This window comes from Mycteria americana, chromosome 5 (assembly GCF_035582795.1).
Source record: "Mycteria americana isolate JAX WOST 10 ecotype Jacksonville Zoo and Gardens chromosome 5, USCA_MyAme_1.0, whole genome shotgun sequence".
NCBI lineage: Eukaryota > Metazoa > Chordata > Aves > Ciconiiformes > Ciconiidae > Mycteria > Mycteria americana.
The window spans coordinates 57570064-57586771 of record NC_134369.1 but is presented as its reverse complement, the minus strand read 5'-3'; the positions used below and the strand labels follow the sequence as shown (position 1 = coordinate 57586771).

General features: G+C 36.0%; 1 protein-coding gene across 7 annotated transcripts in view; it reads left to right on the top strand.

Moving 5' to 3' along the window:
• Positions 1–16708, top strand: part of DICER1 (dicer 1, ribonuclease III) — a 70514-nt gene that overhangs the window by 29091 nt on the left and 24715 nt on the right. For all 7 annotated transcript variants that reach the window (XM_075503517.1, XM_075503519.1, XM_075503520.1 and 4 more), the window contains 12 exons: positions 548–710; positions 1147–1277; positions 1390–1524; positions 2388–2548; positions 3923–4091; positions 6230–6702; positions 10629–10761; positions 11813–12055; positions 12151–12305; positions 13548–13680; positions 14193–14268; positions 15423–15562. In XM_075503517.1, the coding sequence (XP_075359632.1) occupies positions 548–710; positions 1147–1277; positions 1390–1524; positions 2388–2548; positions 3923–4091; positions 6230–6702; positions 10629–10761; positions 11813–12055; positions 12151–12305; positions 13548–13680; positions 14193–14268; positions 15423–15562 (2112 nt within the window). The remainder of the gene's footprint in view (positions 1–547; positions 711–1146; positions 1278–1389; positions 1525–2387; positions 2549–3922; positions 4092–6229; positions 6703–10628; positions 10762–11812; positions 12056–12150; positions 12306–13547; positions 13681–14192; positions 14269–15422; positions 15563–16708) is intronic.

Below are 16708 nucleotides of genomic sequence, written 5' to 3'. Positions count from 1 at the left end.
GCCATTTCCTCTTGTCCTATGGCTTGTTACTTGGAGAAGAGACCATCACCCACCTCTCTACAGCCTCCTTTCAGGTAGTTGTAGAGAGCGATAAGGTCTTCCCTGAGCTGCCTTTGCTCCAGACTAAACAACCCCAGTTCCCTCAGCCGCTCATATTCTAGCTGGCTCATATTCAGGTGGCTGTCAACCAACACCCCCAGGTCCTTTTCTGCCAGGCAGCTTTCCAGCCACTCTTCCCCAAGTCTGTAGTGTTGCATGGCGTTGTTGTGACCCAAGTGCAGGACTCGACACAGCCTTGTTGAACCTCATACAATTGACACACATATATATAGTGTGTATTAATCACACATACATAGTGTGTATTAATATTTTTTGAAAGGCTGTGACTACATTGTTATGAAAGAGACATATTAATTCTATGGCACTGGAAAGATCTCTAGAGATACTACTGACTTGTCTGTAGTTTATTTACCACTTGTGTTACTTTTTTTGTCAGCTTTTTCACTGCATTGCCGCAAGTAAGGACATTATTATTTTTTGAACCTAGGTTGAACTGCTTGAAGCAGCTTTGGATCATAATACAATAGTCTGCTTAAACACTGGCTCAGGGAAGACTTTTATTGCAGTACTACTCACTAAAGAGCTGTCCTATCAGATCAGGGGAGATTTCAACAAAAATGGAAAAAGGACTGTGTTCTTGGTCAATTCAGGTAAGGGGAAAAGTATATTAATTTCCTAAACATGCTGCTAATATTTCCTTGGCATGTCTCTTAACAGAAGTTATGTGAAAGCAAAGTTGGGAGAAACTTTTGCATAGTCTTCAACAGCAAGGATGCTAAACTACTAAAAGAATGTGAATCCTTTCATCTTGTGCTTATAATCCATGTAATACGACGTGTTTATCTGTATGACATTTTCTGTTTCCTGGTTTAAAATTAAGACATTCAATCTGAAGTGCAATTTAGTTACCAATCTGTTTCCTTGCTGTGGTTTTACATGGAGGCAGTTGTCGTGTACACCTGGTTTAACATTAGTCTAAGCTATGTTATGAAACATGGTGCTAGGTAATATGACACACATCTTGAAAATTAATGTCTGAAAAGACTTTTCTGTGATTGAGATTTTTTAATATTTTTTTTTCTTAAGCAAATCAAGTTGCTCAGCAAGTGTCAGCTGTCAGGACACATTCAGATCTTAAAGTGGGAGAGTATTCAAGTTTAGAGACAACTGAATTATGGACAAAAGAGAAGTGGAGTCAGGAATTCTCTAAGCATCAGGTAACGTATTAAGTATAAACTATAAATATAAGCAGAGCCTACAGTAAGTTAGGCTTGATCAGAAGCTTGCACTTTTCTTATACTGACACTTTTTTTTTTTCTTTCAATCTAGGTTCTGGTTATGACATGTCATGTTGCTTTGACTGTTTTGAGAAATGAGTATTTATCCTTGTCAAATATTAATCTTCTGGTGTTTGATGAGTGCCATCTGGCAATCCAGGATCACCCATACCGTGAAATTATGAAGGTGGGTTTCCATTGCATGAATGTTTTAATACTTGGTTAAGGAGGAGGAGTCAGGTGGGAGGACTGGAGAAGTGGGAACCATTTAAGGCAGCTTTTGCCTCCAAGGAAAAATATCATTAGAACCATATTTTAGCATGTTCTGGGACTGTGAAATTACATAATGAATTAAGACTTCAGTGATACACTTTTTTCCTATCTCATAGTATTTACTGTATTTTACAGTGGGGATTAAAGAAAAATCTGGCATTAACAGAGAAGAGAAGCTAAATTTATGGAATTAGAGGAATTTTATAAATTAATTCATAAAATATTTGAGTTTGGGAATGGGATGTACTAATACATTTTTATTATTTTTAAAATACTGATTTCTAAAGATGTTTGTAGAGCTCTTTTGGGATATTCTTGTCTCCGTGTGGTATTTGGCTTATACAATACAAGAAACCTGTATAATAGATGTCTCTTCAAATCTCTCTTCAAGTTTAACCAGAGCATGTGTCTTTTTTTTTTTTTTTTTTTTTTAGATGATACTTTTAGTTTTTACATGGTGTGGAATTATTATGATATGTGTGTTGTAAATGTGGCAAGGATATTCTGTGCAATGCTAACTGTTTATTTTTATATATTTTTTTTTTTACATTGTAAATATTTACCTTTAAAGATGATTGCTGTTAAATTTTACTCAATTTCTAGTTTAACTTCCACTCAATAGAACAGAAAATACTCACTCAATGTTTGGTTCCTTTTGCAACACCTGCTATTGAAATACTAGTTTCCAACTGAGCATCTAAGTTTGCAATCTGCTAGCTTGATGGTAGATTTGCAGGATAACTGTCCTGAGGTATTTCATTCTCTTTTATTTCACAGATCTGTGAGGATTATCCATCATGTCCTCGAATCTTGGGATTAACAGCTTCCATTTTAAATGGGAAATGTGATCCTGCAGACTTAGAGGAGAAGATCCAGAAACTGGAGAAAATTTTAAAGAGCAATGCTGAAACTGCAACTGATTTGGTGGTCTTAGACAGGTATGTTGTACAATTATCGCTGTTAAATTGATGCCTGCGTTTTCACTTTGGATAGAGGAATAAATGGGTAGAAATATTTCCTCTTCTAAATTCTGGGAGAGTTTGTGTGTCTCTGATGCCATTACTTCTATTTGGGGTAGGGAGAGAATGTTAAATTGCTCTTTGAGTAACTAGTGCCGAAGTACATCTTCCCTTAAACTTAAGTACAAAGGCTGATTTGCCTTTGATATTCAGATATTTTCTGTAGTTAAAAAAAAAAAAAAACAAAAGCAACAACCAAACAAAAAACCCCCCAACAAACAAGTATTCTGCCCCTCCCCCCAATCCCAAAGTACCAACCAACCAAAAAAACCAACACACCACAAACCTAGAAAATTCACATTCCACAACACATTTCTGAACTTCTAAAATGCACTGGCTTATGTTTGGAGAGTAACTGGTTCATGTTCAGTGTATGCCATAATGTTGCTATTTAATGTAGAAAAATGTTGCAACATCCACAGTACAAGATGTTCTTAATGCCAGAAAAGTTGCATGGCTTTTTTTTTTTGCCCCCCCCCTCCCCGAGTAGCCTGGATTTAGAGGCTGGTGAAAGACAGAAGGAGATGGGAGGAATTAGAAAAACTATTTAAATAGCAGAGCAAGTGGGTGTTTTCCTCTATGTTATTACAGAATGTGGAATCCTGTGAATGTTGTTTAAAATAAAGGTGGTGATAATGTGATGACTTGTTGTAGAGGAAAATTAGTGTGAAATGATTAATATGTAGCATGTTGTCTTGCACCAGCTGTACTGTGTTGTATGAACTGAGTTTCAGACAAAATCAAAGATGGTTATTATGTTCTGGAACAGGTGTTTTGTGGGTGTCTCTTTTCAAATGCATTTTTCTGAACTTGTGTGAACCATTTACTCTTAAGAATTTCTCACTCATAGCTCTGCCATTGACGAACAGTAATTACTTTACTTGTGTAAGTGTATATATAGACCTAAATTTACATTATGTGGATTGTATTTGTTTGGCATATCAAAAGTGTATGCTTTGGAAAACCAAAGTGAAGATGGTGGTCAAGTAAATTTAATTTGCTTTGCCTTAAATTTTCCAATATTTGAAATGAAGATAGTGATACTAATCTTTTTAGGGAGTCTATTAGAAAGAAAAGTATTTTAGAATGAAGTGGTTCAGGATTTGGGGTGGTGGAGGCTTTTTTTACTCTGAAGTATTTAACTGTGTAACTATTAATTATTAATTCATGGTGGGGAAAGAAATGTACTTTAATACACTTTGTGTTGCTGTTATTTGCTGTATAACCTTAACAGGCTGAAATAGCTCTGACTTTCAGAAGCTGTATTTAACTTGATCTTTGCCCTCAATTAAGATATACTTCTCAGCCGTGTGAGATTGTTGTAGACTGTGGACCATATACTGACAGAAGTGGGTTGTATGGAAGATTATTAAAGGAATTGGATGAAGCACTTACTTTTCTAAATGACTGCAACATATCTGTACATTCAAAAGAAAGAGATTCTACATTAATTTCTAAGCAGGTAAGTACATTAAGCTATGTGAAAAACCTGGAGAATAGAAGTCTTACTACTGTTTTTCTTTGCCATGTATGTTACATTACTGAAACTTTCTAAGCTAGCCAGCCTAGAGTATCTGAGCAAAAAGACTTCTGATTTTTGTACTCACTAACAGTGCAAGTCTTTTCATAAATGAGTGGGGCTTGAATATCAACCATTGATTAGAACTTCATCTGGTTAGAGAATCTTGTATTCAAATTTGCTTAAGGCAGTAAAGTAATTCTGCACTCTGATGTTGTGGGTCCTTATTTCTGAAGTCAAGAATTTGATGTCTTTGTGATCTCCCATGACCTTTGAATAATTCAGTCCAGAAGAGGAAGTAATGCCGCGGGAAATATTTGGAAAAACTGTACCCACGCGTATTAAAAGATGATAAAGTAAGAATTCAGGCAAAAATTCCAGCCATAGATCTACAATTTCTACAATTTATCTTAGAACAATATTGAACTAGGGTCACACCTTGCTGGAATGGAATTTAAACCTCAAGCTTGCCCCTACCTTTCTATGTGTTTGCCCCTATGGTTGTCATGCAAGATGACACAGTAGAGTCCAGAAGGCATGGTGTATTGAGCCTGTCACATGTGGGGTCTGGGGTCCCAGCAGCTTTTTTTCCCTCTTGGGCTTTGTGGTTTGGAATTGCCTCCTGAGGTACAACTATGTAGCGTAGCTATGTAAGTCTTTGTTTAACAAGAAGTCAGTAGTGAGTCACATTTCTGTAACGGTCCATGAGGAAGTTGGAGAACTTATTTATTTCTTCAGCCCAAAGTATTCCAGTTTCCTTTAACATTCTCAGAAACCCAGTACTCTGACACTGTCCAGAAGAGGATTATTTGGGCCAGAGGGAAGGATGACACATAAGGCAGCCTATCATGGTTGCATGGGAAGGAAGTCCTAGTTACTTTTGTGCTAAACTTAAAATGTAATAAGCTAAAATATATAAGGAATGCTGGCAGCTGGGGGCAATCCCCAGGATTTGCATAGTCCAGAAGAGTGGATTAACTGCTATGCTTCTAATGCACATAACTGTCTGTGCTTGTTTTCTGATCTGGTAACTCTCTAAGAAGATGGAGGCACCCATATTAAGAAAAAGAAATCAGTTTTCAGCCTGAGCTTCCTTTTGTCGTGGCACTGGAGAGCATCAAGCCTCTATGTGCAGTTACAATTAGTTTAGATAAATTTTGCCCTTAATTAAGTCTTACAGCTAACAAACTTCAGGGAGGATAGTGTAAAGAGGATGATAACCTGTTCTTTACTGCCTCACAGAAGGGAAGAAGAAAGAAATTAAAGCAGCAACTGAAAACTCTGTCATCTTGACTTGTTATAGTTCTGTCATAGTTCTTATGTTGTAATAGTAGATTCAAATAATGAGTCTTTTTAATACTACTATTAATGTACCCCATTTCTGGATTCCTAGTTTATTGTTTGACCACTTGACTCTTCAGGAGGAAACAACTTGCCATCAGATAAGATGTTGATGGTACTGAAGTGCCTGTATTGTGCTCTCTGAGTAGGGTATAGTTCTCTCTGTTTTTCCCATTCCACCTACATATAAAACCCCTAATTTTTTTCCTTTGAGAGGCTAGACTTGCTAAGATTACCCTAAAGCCACTGTACAACTTTCTGTTTAGATACTTTTGAAACCCTGGCAAGTATCAGTAACAAATAAAGTAAAAATGCCCATTAAAGCATTTATTTTATTAGAACTATGTTAAATATAAAGGGTAATAATTTCTGCTTTGTTTATGTAGCTGCCTCAAGAAGTAATCTCGTTTTTAGCATAATTATCTTAAGGTAAACTTCAAATTACAGTTCCACAAAATTGTAAAATATTCTTTAAACTTGTTTTTTTGAGATTCAGAAATGTACAAAGTTTGAAGTTTAGTTATAGTAATTTAGGTGGGAGGGGGAAACTTACTCCATTAGAAACACCAAAGTTCCCAAGGTCATCTAAATAACAAAAGCAGACTTCTAAATACTTTTATAATAGAACAATTGTCATAATCTTTACAAAGGTTGTGCCATATGAGAAACAAGATCCCAGTCTTAAATGAATAGTTCATGAATGTACTCTTTGAACTGATATTTGAATTCGTTTGTTGTAGATATTGTCAGACTGTCGAGCTGTGTTGGTTGTTCTGGGACCCTGGTGTGCAGATAAGGTAGCTGGGATGATGGTGAGAGAGCTACAGAAGTATATCAAACACGAACAAGAGGAGCTGCACAGGAAATTTTTATTGTTTACAGACACTTTCCTAAGGAAAATACATGCACTCTGTGAAGAGCACTTCTCGCCTGCCTCACTTGACCTGAAATTTGTAACCCCAAAAGTAATAAAGCTGCTTGAAATCTTGCGCAAATATAAACCATATGAACGGCAGCAGTTTGAAAGTGTTGAATGGTATAACAATAGGAATCAGGATAATTACGTATCTTGGAGTGATTCTGAAGATGATGATGAGGATGAAGAAATTGAGGAGAAGGAGAAGCCAGAGACTAATTTCCCATCTCCCTTTACTAATATTTTATGTGGAATTATTTTTGTGGAAAGAAGATACACAGCAGTTGTTCTAAATAGGTAAAGCTTTTTATTTAAAAAAAATTCATTTAAAAAAAGAAAAAGGCAGACTCGGCTGCCAGCACATGAATGTTAATATGAATATGTAGGGGATTGTCTTGTATTCTCAGAACTCTATTTAAAGTTGGTTTAGGAGATCATACTGGATCTGCATAAAGAATAGCAAAAAAAAAAAAAATCAGGCTATGTGTATATGGGGTGGATGGGAAGAGCATGTGTCTTTGAAAATTGTACTCAAGGGCTTGTTTTGGACTTGAGTTTGTAATTTGATTTCTTTAGAAGGCAAATGTGAAATACTGTACTTAACCTGTAAAATAACCATATACTGATTTGTCTTAATCGGTCTTTAAATTTATATTTGCAATGGATGCTGGAAACTTCTCTAGCCTACTGAGTGCAATACTTCTGGAAATTTTACCATTACCTTACTAAATCACGTTATACAATCTAAGTCTACAAAAAACCTAATTTGTCCTTGCACAAATATCTCTTAAGATTACCAGTACTACTTTAACAGTTGGTGTTTATAAAACACCTATTCAGTTAAACACTAAGCACTTTCTTACAGTCTCCACCAAGAAAAATATGAACCCTGGAATATTTGCCAAGATACACTTTGCAGTGCTCTAGTTCCTTATCAGTTCTTATTCTTGAATGGGATCCATGTTAGTTGTGCATAACACTTAATTGTTAAATGCTATTTGCCACAAACTGTGAATGACATCGGATTTATTCACCTATCTTGATTTTTGGGTTTTTTGGTAGCGTGCTAAATGTCCTGTGCAATTTGTTTATTCCGTTCTGGATACCTCTGAATCTGACCCTTGTGTTGTTGTTACCTTTTTGCCTGAGTCAGTAGTTTGAGTGCATAATATATTCTTTGATCTGCAGACTTGCCTATGTGTTTTTTGTGAACTTCATCTTTTTTCTTTGCCTTTTTTGCATTTTTAAATATGTTTGCATACATATGCAATATGATCCAAACTAAGCTATTCAGTGAAATGGACATGTTCTGTTAATAACTCCTGAAGAAATAACACTAACAGATTCTGATAAACTTTTGCTGAGCTGAAATGAGTATTTCATTATCCTACAGGGAGTGAGCAGAATTGTTAAATTTTTTTTTCTTCTCTGTTAAGTTATGGATGTTACTTAAATTATACTTTTTCCATGGTGCATTCTTGTAGACTGTGATTTATGCACTATACTATATCCTAACTGCTGTTGAACCTGACAGAAGACAATGTCTAGATTGAATAGGTAACAAAATTCTGCCATCTTTAAGCTTTAGCCTTTGGTACAGGTTATTGGCAGCAAAAAATAAAACTATATGTAACTTTTTATCCACTTCTGAAAGCTAGCTAGCAGACTCTCAAAATGCTCCTTGACCTCTTGTACCTCATGTTGAGACCACACCTGGTCCCAAAATACATGGATGATCAGCAGACCTGAGCTGTGGGACAGAAGACTGAAAGCCTTCAGTGGAGAACCTCACTGTAGGCTCACTTCAGTTGAGTGGATTTAGTTCAAGGGCCTCTGCTGACTGTAGCTATACTTATCCTGAATATACAGGTGGAAGGACTGTCTCATGAATAAGAAAGTCATGAGTGTTTGAATTAGTATATCAAAACCACTTGAGCTTCCAGTAATCTAGTATGGTTGTTAAACAGAAGTTTAAGTTAAAGCAGAAATACAGTTTTTCTTAAAATATATTTATCATGGTAATATTTAGAGATAGAATCCCATTTTATGAAGTCCATAGTTCATAATGACTGGGGGAGGGCAAAATTCATGGCCTGTGCTGTACTTTTTGGGAGAAATGGGTAGGAATTTTCTCTGAAGCAGTAATTACAGCTAATCTTTCTCTAGAGATCTTTAGCAACAGCCACTGCACATATTGTAAATACTACAAATTAGAAAAAAACAAAACCAAAAACAAACCCCAGCTTCTTATTTGGTTATTATTACATGCAACTGATGAAGTGGCTCACTGACTGTTTTATGTAGTGTATACAGTTGAGCTCTGGTTCCTATAAGCTCCTTTTCAGAAAAGATTTTCTAAAGCCCAGTTTCCTTCCATTTTCATTGCGGTGCCTCTCAACTGCCTTAGGGAGGGGTCTGAAAGCAGAAGTTTTTGTATGTATGTGAAAAACACCACCTGTTACCTGCCACTAGTAATACTTTTTCAATGACAAGGTTGAAGTCTTGAATGCTTCTTAAGAACTTGCTGAAGGTGTGCACAATGAAATGTTTATTCAGATGTCTTTAATTGTCCATTTCTATAATAAATGAGATACAGTAAGAATGTTTGAGATGCTTAGTAGGTACTCAAACTGAAGTCATGTATGACTTGACAGAAATGCCATGTGGAAAAAGAAATAAAAAAAAATAATTAGGGTTTTTGTCTAGTTATTAACCTGTACTGTCTTAGTACGTCTGTCTCAAGAGCCTAGACTGCATACAGAAAAGTGAATCTGTTTAGCCTTGAACTAACAAATCACATGCATTTTAGTACAGGAGGATCCTTCTAGTCTGTTTCCGTAAGGATAACCAAGCTATTTGCCACTTTTCCATTCTCTTGCCTACTCCCTGTCCATTCCAGTTTTAACAGATCGCAAAGGAAGGAAGTCTTCAAGGTGTTTTATGTTACCATAAATCATGTTTAAAACAGTGACCAGGTAAAGGGGAAAGACTTCAGTAGTTTTCCAAGGGTAGAAAGGGCAGGGAGAACTTCGCCATTTTTTCCATCTGGTTTGGCAGCAGCTCACTGGCAGGTGGTAAGCATGTAGCTGGGGACTGGCACAGCACTCATCTTCTTATATGTGAGGCAGAAGTGCTAGAGATGTAACTGGGAAAGGTTTGAATTACTGTTGGGAGGTATACAGAGGCAAGCTGTCCTTTGGATATGAGGAGCACCTGGTGATGGACATAATGGATATGCTATGAGCAAAGTGGTACTGGGATGGCTATAGTGAGACATGCAAGGGATGTAATTTTTTGTGTATGATTCCTTGATTTTTATTAGCTCTGCTGCTCAAAAACCTGTTACTGTTGAGAAATACCAGGTTCTGTCCATGCTGAAAAGAGATCAAGTAAGGATGCTACAGCATAATTACTTTGATTGCACAATGTAATTATGCTTTTAAATCCATAAATGCCTAGTTCTAGGTTCAGTGCATTATTTATATGAGCAATATGCTGCCTTGTCTGTGAAATAAAAACACTGCAGAAGCTAGCCTTTTCTGCTTCTGTAACCTAAAGAAGGACATAGGGGAATAAACTGAGAGCATGGATCATCCTCAGCTCTCTCTTCAGTGTTCCTTTTAAAGAATTGGATTAAATCCACCGATTGTAGATACATTTGGGTTAATTTCAAAAATAGTAAACATCTCACTGGGTAGGCTGAGCATCACTCTTCAGAAAAACAGGTCAACATTTTGTTATTAGTATACCTGAACAGAATACGTATTTTAAAACATAGATTGTTATTCTCCTTAATGTTAACCTAAAAATTAACACCTTATGTGGAGGAAACATAGAGGGAGCAGCTACAGGTCTTTCTGCTAAAATCAGTCATCGTTTACAGACAATGAGATTAACTAAACCAATTGTGAGTAGGGTGCCTTAACAACAGGGAGCCTTAGAGTAATAGATTGGTTTAAAAACATCTGGTTTTACCGTGATAGGTCTGAAATGCATGTGATGCATGCACACTCATGCTATATATGTATGCAGTCTGTCTTATTATCCTTACAGAGGTTTTCATTAGAACTAATCTTTTTAGAGAAGACTAAGGTTGGTTTATGTGTTAGCATGGCTTAATTGTCATGCTTCCATTTTTTTCTTTTAGTATAGGTCTTGCAAACAAAACATTGTCTTCCATTTTTGGAGTTGTGGGACTTCTAAAAATGTATGTAATTTTTTAGGTTGATAAAAGAGGCTGGCAAGCAAGATCCAGAACTGGCTTACATCAGTAGCAATTTTATAACTGGACATGGCATTGGGAAGAACCAGCCTCGTAACAAGCAGATGGAAGTAGAATTCAGAAAACAGGAAGAGGTAACGTCAAGAAAAATAATTGAAATTAGCAGTACCTTCAGAACCTTTTGGTCGTTTCTTTCTTTCTTTCTTTCTTTTCTTTTTTTTTTTTGTGTGCGTGTGTGTGTCTTTAAAAACAAACCGAACCAACAGGCAGAGTCTGGGCACAGTCATTGGAAGTTCAGGGAATACCCTTGGTTTAACAAATATGCATACTTACTGGAGATACAGATGTTCTTCATTAAAAAAAAAAAAGACCCAAACCCCAAAAAAACATGTTTAGAGACATTGTTATGTCATATTACACAAACAGAAATTAAAACTTCATGTAAAATCATGTTTGTGTCTAGCCAGTTCATCAACTATCTAATTTTTCTGCATTGGGTTAGTAGTAGTACAGTAATACTGTAAAGAAAATCCCGGTTCCTGATGTTTTCAACAGTTAAGCTGGTTTTAATATTTATCTTTGCTAAAAGTGAATTTGGTAAATCATTAAATGATATAAATATAAAACCCTGTGATTTTGACCTCACTTAAAGCATGTGAAGTATTTTGAAAGCAAATGCATTTATTCCTCCTGCTCACCCCTGGCTGGGTTGTCCTTCTGACCTCCCCCACCCCCCACCTTCCCAAACCTTTCCTTAGTATTCTTTAGTAAATAGTATAAATATCAGAATTATCAGCTCTGGAATGTGCTTCCCCTCCCCCCCTCATGTTTCAGCCTCAGAAATGGTTGGAAAAGATGCTGTCCTGAAAGCAGCATTTTTTTATACTATAGCTGAAAAATTGTGAATAAATAGGTAGGATTCTCTCCATTGCTGATGGCTGTAGTAGCTTCTTAGACTCACATAATTCCACATACCAGATTTGATTCCTAGAAGTCTACCTGTTCTGATAAATAGTCTTGCTGTGTTTCTGAAAAGATTTTTTGTAATAGTTTTATATCTGCAAATTTAAACAAGTTTTTGGAATGTCTGATCCACTTTCCTTGTTTATATTGGCTTTTGATGAATCTGATGATGGAAACATGGCTCAGACTAATCTCTCAAATTTGTCTTCATTACTCTTGCAGGTTCTTAGAAAATTTCGTGCACATGAGACCAACCTACTTATTGCTACTAGTATTGTAGAAGAGGGTGTTGACATACCAAAATGCAACTTGGTGGTGCGTTTTGATTTGCCCACAGAATACCGTTCCTATGTGCAGTCAAAAGGAAGAGCTAGAGCACCAATTTCCAATTACATCATGTTAGCAGATACAGACAAAATCAAAAGTTTTGAAGAAGATCTTAAGACATACAAAGCAATTGAGAAGGTATGAGGTCAAAGGAACATGCCTGTTTTGGTTAAATTTATCATAGTATTTTAAAGGAAAAATCTCTCATTATGTTCTATTCTTGAAATGTTAAGATCCTGAGAAACAAATGCTCAAAATCTGTCGATGCCAATGAAACTGAAACTGAACCCATTGTTGATGACGATGATATATTTCCACCCTATGTGTTGAGGCCAGATGAGAACAGTCCAAGAGTTACTATTAACACTGCTATTGGACACATAAATAGGTAAGAGGCATGTTCACTTTTTACTTCTTGTCTTTAAACAAAAAGTTTCTTGGTCTGTCTCGCAACATGGAAGCATAGGCTGGGGTATTGTACGCGTGTCCTCTTAGGAATCTGTTATGATTTTCCCTCCTAAAGAAAGTGGTCGCAGCAGTTTGAAGGGATGGTTTGCATTTTGTCTCTTTATCCTACAGAGGTTCTAGCTCTGATAATAAATTTAGTGATCAGTTCCTGTTTAATTAAAAGCTGCTCTGAAAACTTTTTTCAAAATGAGTAAGATTTTTTTTTTTAATCTTGGCAAGCTAGCTTTAAAAAAAAAAAAGTGGCTTGTTAAAACTGTAGTAAAATCTTCCAGTTCTAATATTCACATTTGTAATAGTAATCTGTTGTCATATTTAAAAAAAAAAAACGTAAGCAAGCTGAACATAATACAAGTCCACAGATGGAATTATATGCTTCCGAGGGAGCTAGCCAATATCATCTTTGTAAGGCCGTGGCAATTAGAGGAGGTCCTCAGTGACCGGAAAAGATAAATGTTACGACTTCTCAAAAAAGGCAAGGAAGAAGATCCAGGGAGCTATAGACTGGTCAATTTTACCTTAGTCATATGGAATATCATGGACCAAGTCCTCATGGAAGCTGTTTCCAGGCACGTAAAGGGAAGAGTGGTTGGCAGCAGCCACCAGGAGTTTTACCAATGACAGTCTTTTGCCTGACCAACCTTGTCTCTTGTGTGATGAAGTGCTTGCTTGACTCTGTGAACAGGACAAAAGCAGTGAATGTCATTTACTTAAGTAAAGCTTTCAATGCAATTGCCGTAGTACCTTAGTGGCCAAATTCATGAGATGCAGACCATTTTGGTGGACTGCCTGGTAAATAAAACCTGACAAAGCAGTCAGATTCAACCATTCAGAGAGGAACCATGACAGATAGGAGGAATAGGATAACAGTAAACTCAGGAGATTAAACAAAGACAGATGCAAGCTCTGCTACCTGGGATGGAATAGTCCTGTGCATCATTACAACCTTGAAACCACCTTTCTAGAGACCACCTTTGTAGTAAAGGACTTGGAGGTCTCCTGCTTGGCAGTTAGTTGAACATTAGTCAGCAGTATACTCTTGCAGTGCTCAGTATGGCCTGAAAACATCTGTAGTGCTTACACCAGTAAGGCAAGATTCCATTGAAATGTCTTTAGGTTTCAATTTGCAGGTTTTGATGATTTTTAAAATGTTTTGTCAACTTAGGTACTGCGCTAGATTACCAAGTGATCCATTTACACACCTAGCTCCCAAGTGTAAAACCCGAGAACTACCTGATCATACGTTTTACTCTACTCTCTACCTGCCAATCAACTCACCTCTTCGAGCTTCAATTGTTGTAGGTATTTGGGGAAGGAAAAGCATAGAAATAAGTGAATACGTTGGTATAGATGTGTGTGTACCTTTTCTAGAATTAGTTTGTTTCATTACTGTGATGAAAATGACATGATTTTTCTTTTCCTCTATTGTGCTCTGTAACTGTATTTAGATCCCTGTTTCTATCTGTTATAATCTGCTTTCCAGCAGTTACTTTCCAGCAGTTCCAAAGGCAAAAATATTTAGATGTTCTTCCCAGTGCCTTGTTTTTTCACATACTTATGTATCGGTTGTAGGAAAAGGTCCTTTATAGGTTTTGATCAATAGTATGTTGAGTTTGAAAACTTGTAATTTTGGCTTCTGTGGAAAAACAAGATAAGCCTGAACATCTCCACAAAATTGTCATCAATGTAATATTTTACAAAGTTTTGCTTACCTAACGTTTGTGTTAAATTAAATTAACTGTTTGTAACATGTATAATAAGTAATGTGCTAATCAGCCAAAGTTTTTAAGAAATATTTAAATGTTTATAGGGTCCTCCAATGAGTTGCGCAAGACTGGCTGAGAGAGTTGTAGCTCTTATTTGCTGTGAAAAACTGCACAAAATTGGTAAGAACTGGAAAAGCAACATCTCTTTGGTAAAGAATATTTTATAGTTGAGAAATTGAACATGGTACAGATGTTATGCATATGCATGCATTTCTGCTATAGCCATCTATGATAGCTTCCTTTCTCTATCTATGATAGCTTCCTTTCTCTTGCCTTGTTTTGTGATATGATCATGTACTTACTAATTTAGCTTACACCTTGTAAGCTAAAGTTAAATTTTCCAGGGGAATCTTATTTAACATATTTTGTCTTAAACAGCAAATGCAACGGTAATACAAGATACACAGATTTTGACATTGAATACACTTAATAAAGGGGAAAAGAATCTTATTCTCTAGATGATCTTAATTATAGGTCAGGGACTATATCCTGCAGCCAAAAAAACAACTTGTTTTTTAAAGTGAATTGTAACAAATTAAAATATAAAATACATAGCCCTAAATTTATTGTATTCTCTACTGTATCATAAGTCATGTTCCAAAAATAAGACAGCGCAGGATAATTTCAGCTCTCTTGTCTTTAGTAAGTATAATGGAGCATATTCTTTATTGTGGAATGTTTTAAAGAGAATTCCATGTTATGGGTGCTTTGATGAAGTACAGAAGTATTTATGTATCTTTTAGGCAAAAAAATTTGTAGGTCTGGGGTTTGTATTTTTTTCTTCTGAGTTAAACCTTTTGATCACTGAATTCATACCAATAAATGTATCCAAGAATAACACCGTGATGGCTCAACTCAGTGTTGAGAGTGCACATTCAACAGTAGTAATTTGCTTTTTAGAATGATACAGAAACATAACTGCTCCCTCTTTCTTGGCATAACTCCATGTGAGTGATTTTTAAACGACTGTTTCAGTCACTGGTTGGCTTTTATGGGCAAAAAAGTTTATTTTTCTTTGATATTTTCATTATATAATTCAATTTTTAAATTAGAATTGCAGATATTTTTACTATAAATAAGTATTTTTGCCAAAAAATCAATGTTTATCACTCTTTCCTCAAAGTTACACTTTTGGAGCCTTGCAGTAGTAAGCGTATTTTAAAAACTTAGGTGAGGTGTTTTCATGGGCAATCACATCTACTGTGTAGTATCTGAAGGAACCAAGATTTGATTGCTCATAATGCTATTTCTTTGTACTCTTTCATAATATTCAGGTGAACTGGATGATCATTTGATGCCAGTTGGTAAAGAAACGGTTAAATATGAGGAGGAGCTTGATTTACATGATGAAGAAGAAACCAGTGTTCCAGGAAGGCCAGGCTCTACAAAACGAAGACAGTGCTATCCTAAAGCTGTTAGTATCACTCACTGCTGTCCACATCTCCAACTGAATGCTTTGTGTACTGATAAGAAGACAAAATTGCCAACTCTTAATCTTATCTGATAAGAATCTTTTACAACATATCTTGCGTTTGTAGTGGAAATATTTTGCAGTTTTAACTGTATGGAAACTTGCGCTATTACCTGAATGAGCTTATGAGACCGTTTGCTTTGGAAGCATGCCTGTAGTTCAAAGAACGTACACTTTCTATAAAGCTTGTTGACTGTATTTGCCTAGTATAGAAATAACTGGGAGGAAAAATTGTCCTGCATTAGTAATCTGTAAAAACTTTAAGTTCTCTAGTGAATATACTAGAGCAAAGGAAGAATTACTGGCTTTCTAGACAAATAATTGAAGAGTGAAGGAGATGCCCAGGGGGTTAAAGTTATCTGCTAGGCACTAAATAGAGAAAGTTTTGTATATTTTTTTTGTTTTTTAGGTGCTTGGTTCAGTTTGGTGACTTTACTGGTCGAACACGGAAGTTAATAATTTTTGGTTTAAATCTTAGAATATCAAATAAGTATACTTTTAATATTTTTTACTTTTAAAATAGTTCTAAATATTATACTTAATATGCTAAAGGAGTCACATAAGATACTTACTATAGCTCTGCATTATTAACTTATCCATAGATATGTTACACCAGGTTTCAGCCACATCAGTTTGTAGAATTGGACTTCTTAGATAGTATTTATGGGGGAATGTCAAATACTTTAAAAGTAAGAGAAAATGGAGAAAAGAAGCTTTGTCAAGAGTATTTTGCAACTACTCTGGAACCTTCCTTCTGTAGCAGTTGCTACAGGTTCTGTCTGACATCCTTTGAATAGGACAGGTAACTCAGAATAGATTGCATAGTAGTTTCTGATAATCTTTGCATTTCACGAAGAAACCCATAGCCTTTGGTCACATGTAGGAATGTCAGCATGCACACTCGCAGTAGCAGGCTACAGTGCTGTGTTGTACATTCATGTGCAGCCTCAGTTATGGTGATAGCCCTTAAGTAATTCCATTCTTGGCATCCTCCACATGCCCCAATTTTATTAGTAGTTTAAATAATTGGTTATTAGGAAAGCTTAGGAAAGGATATGGTGGCATCACAGAGTATATTACAGATGGAAC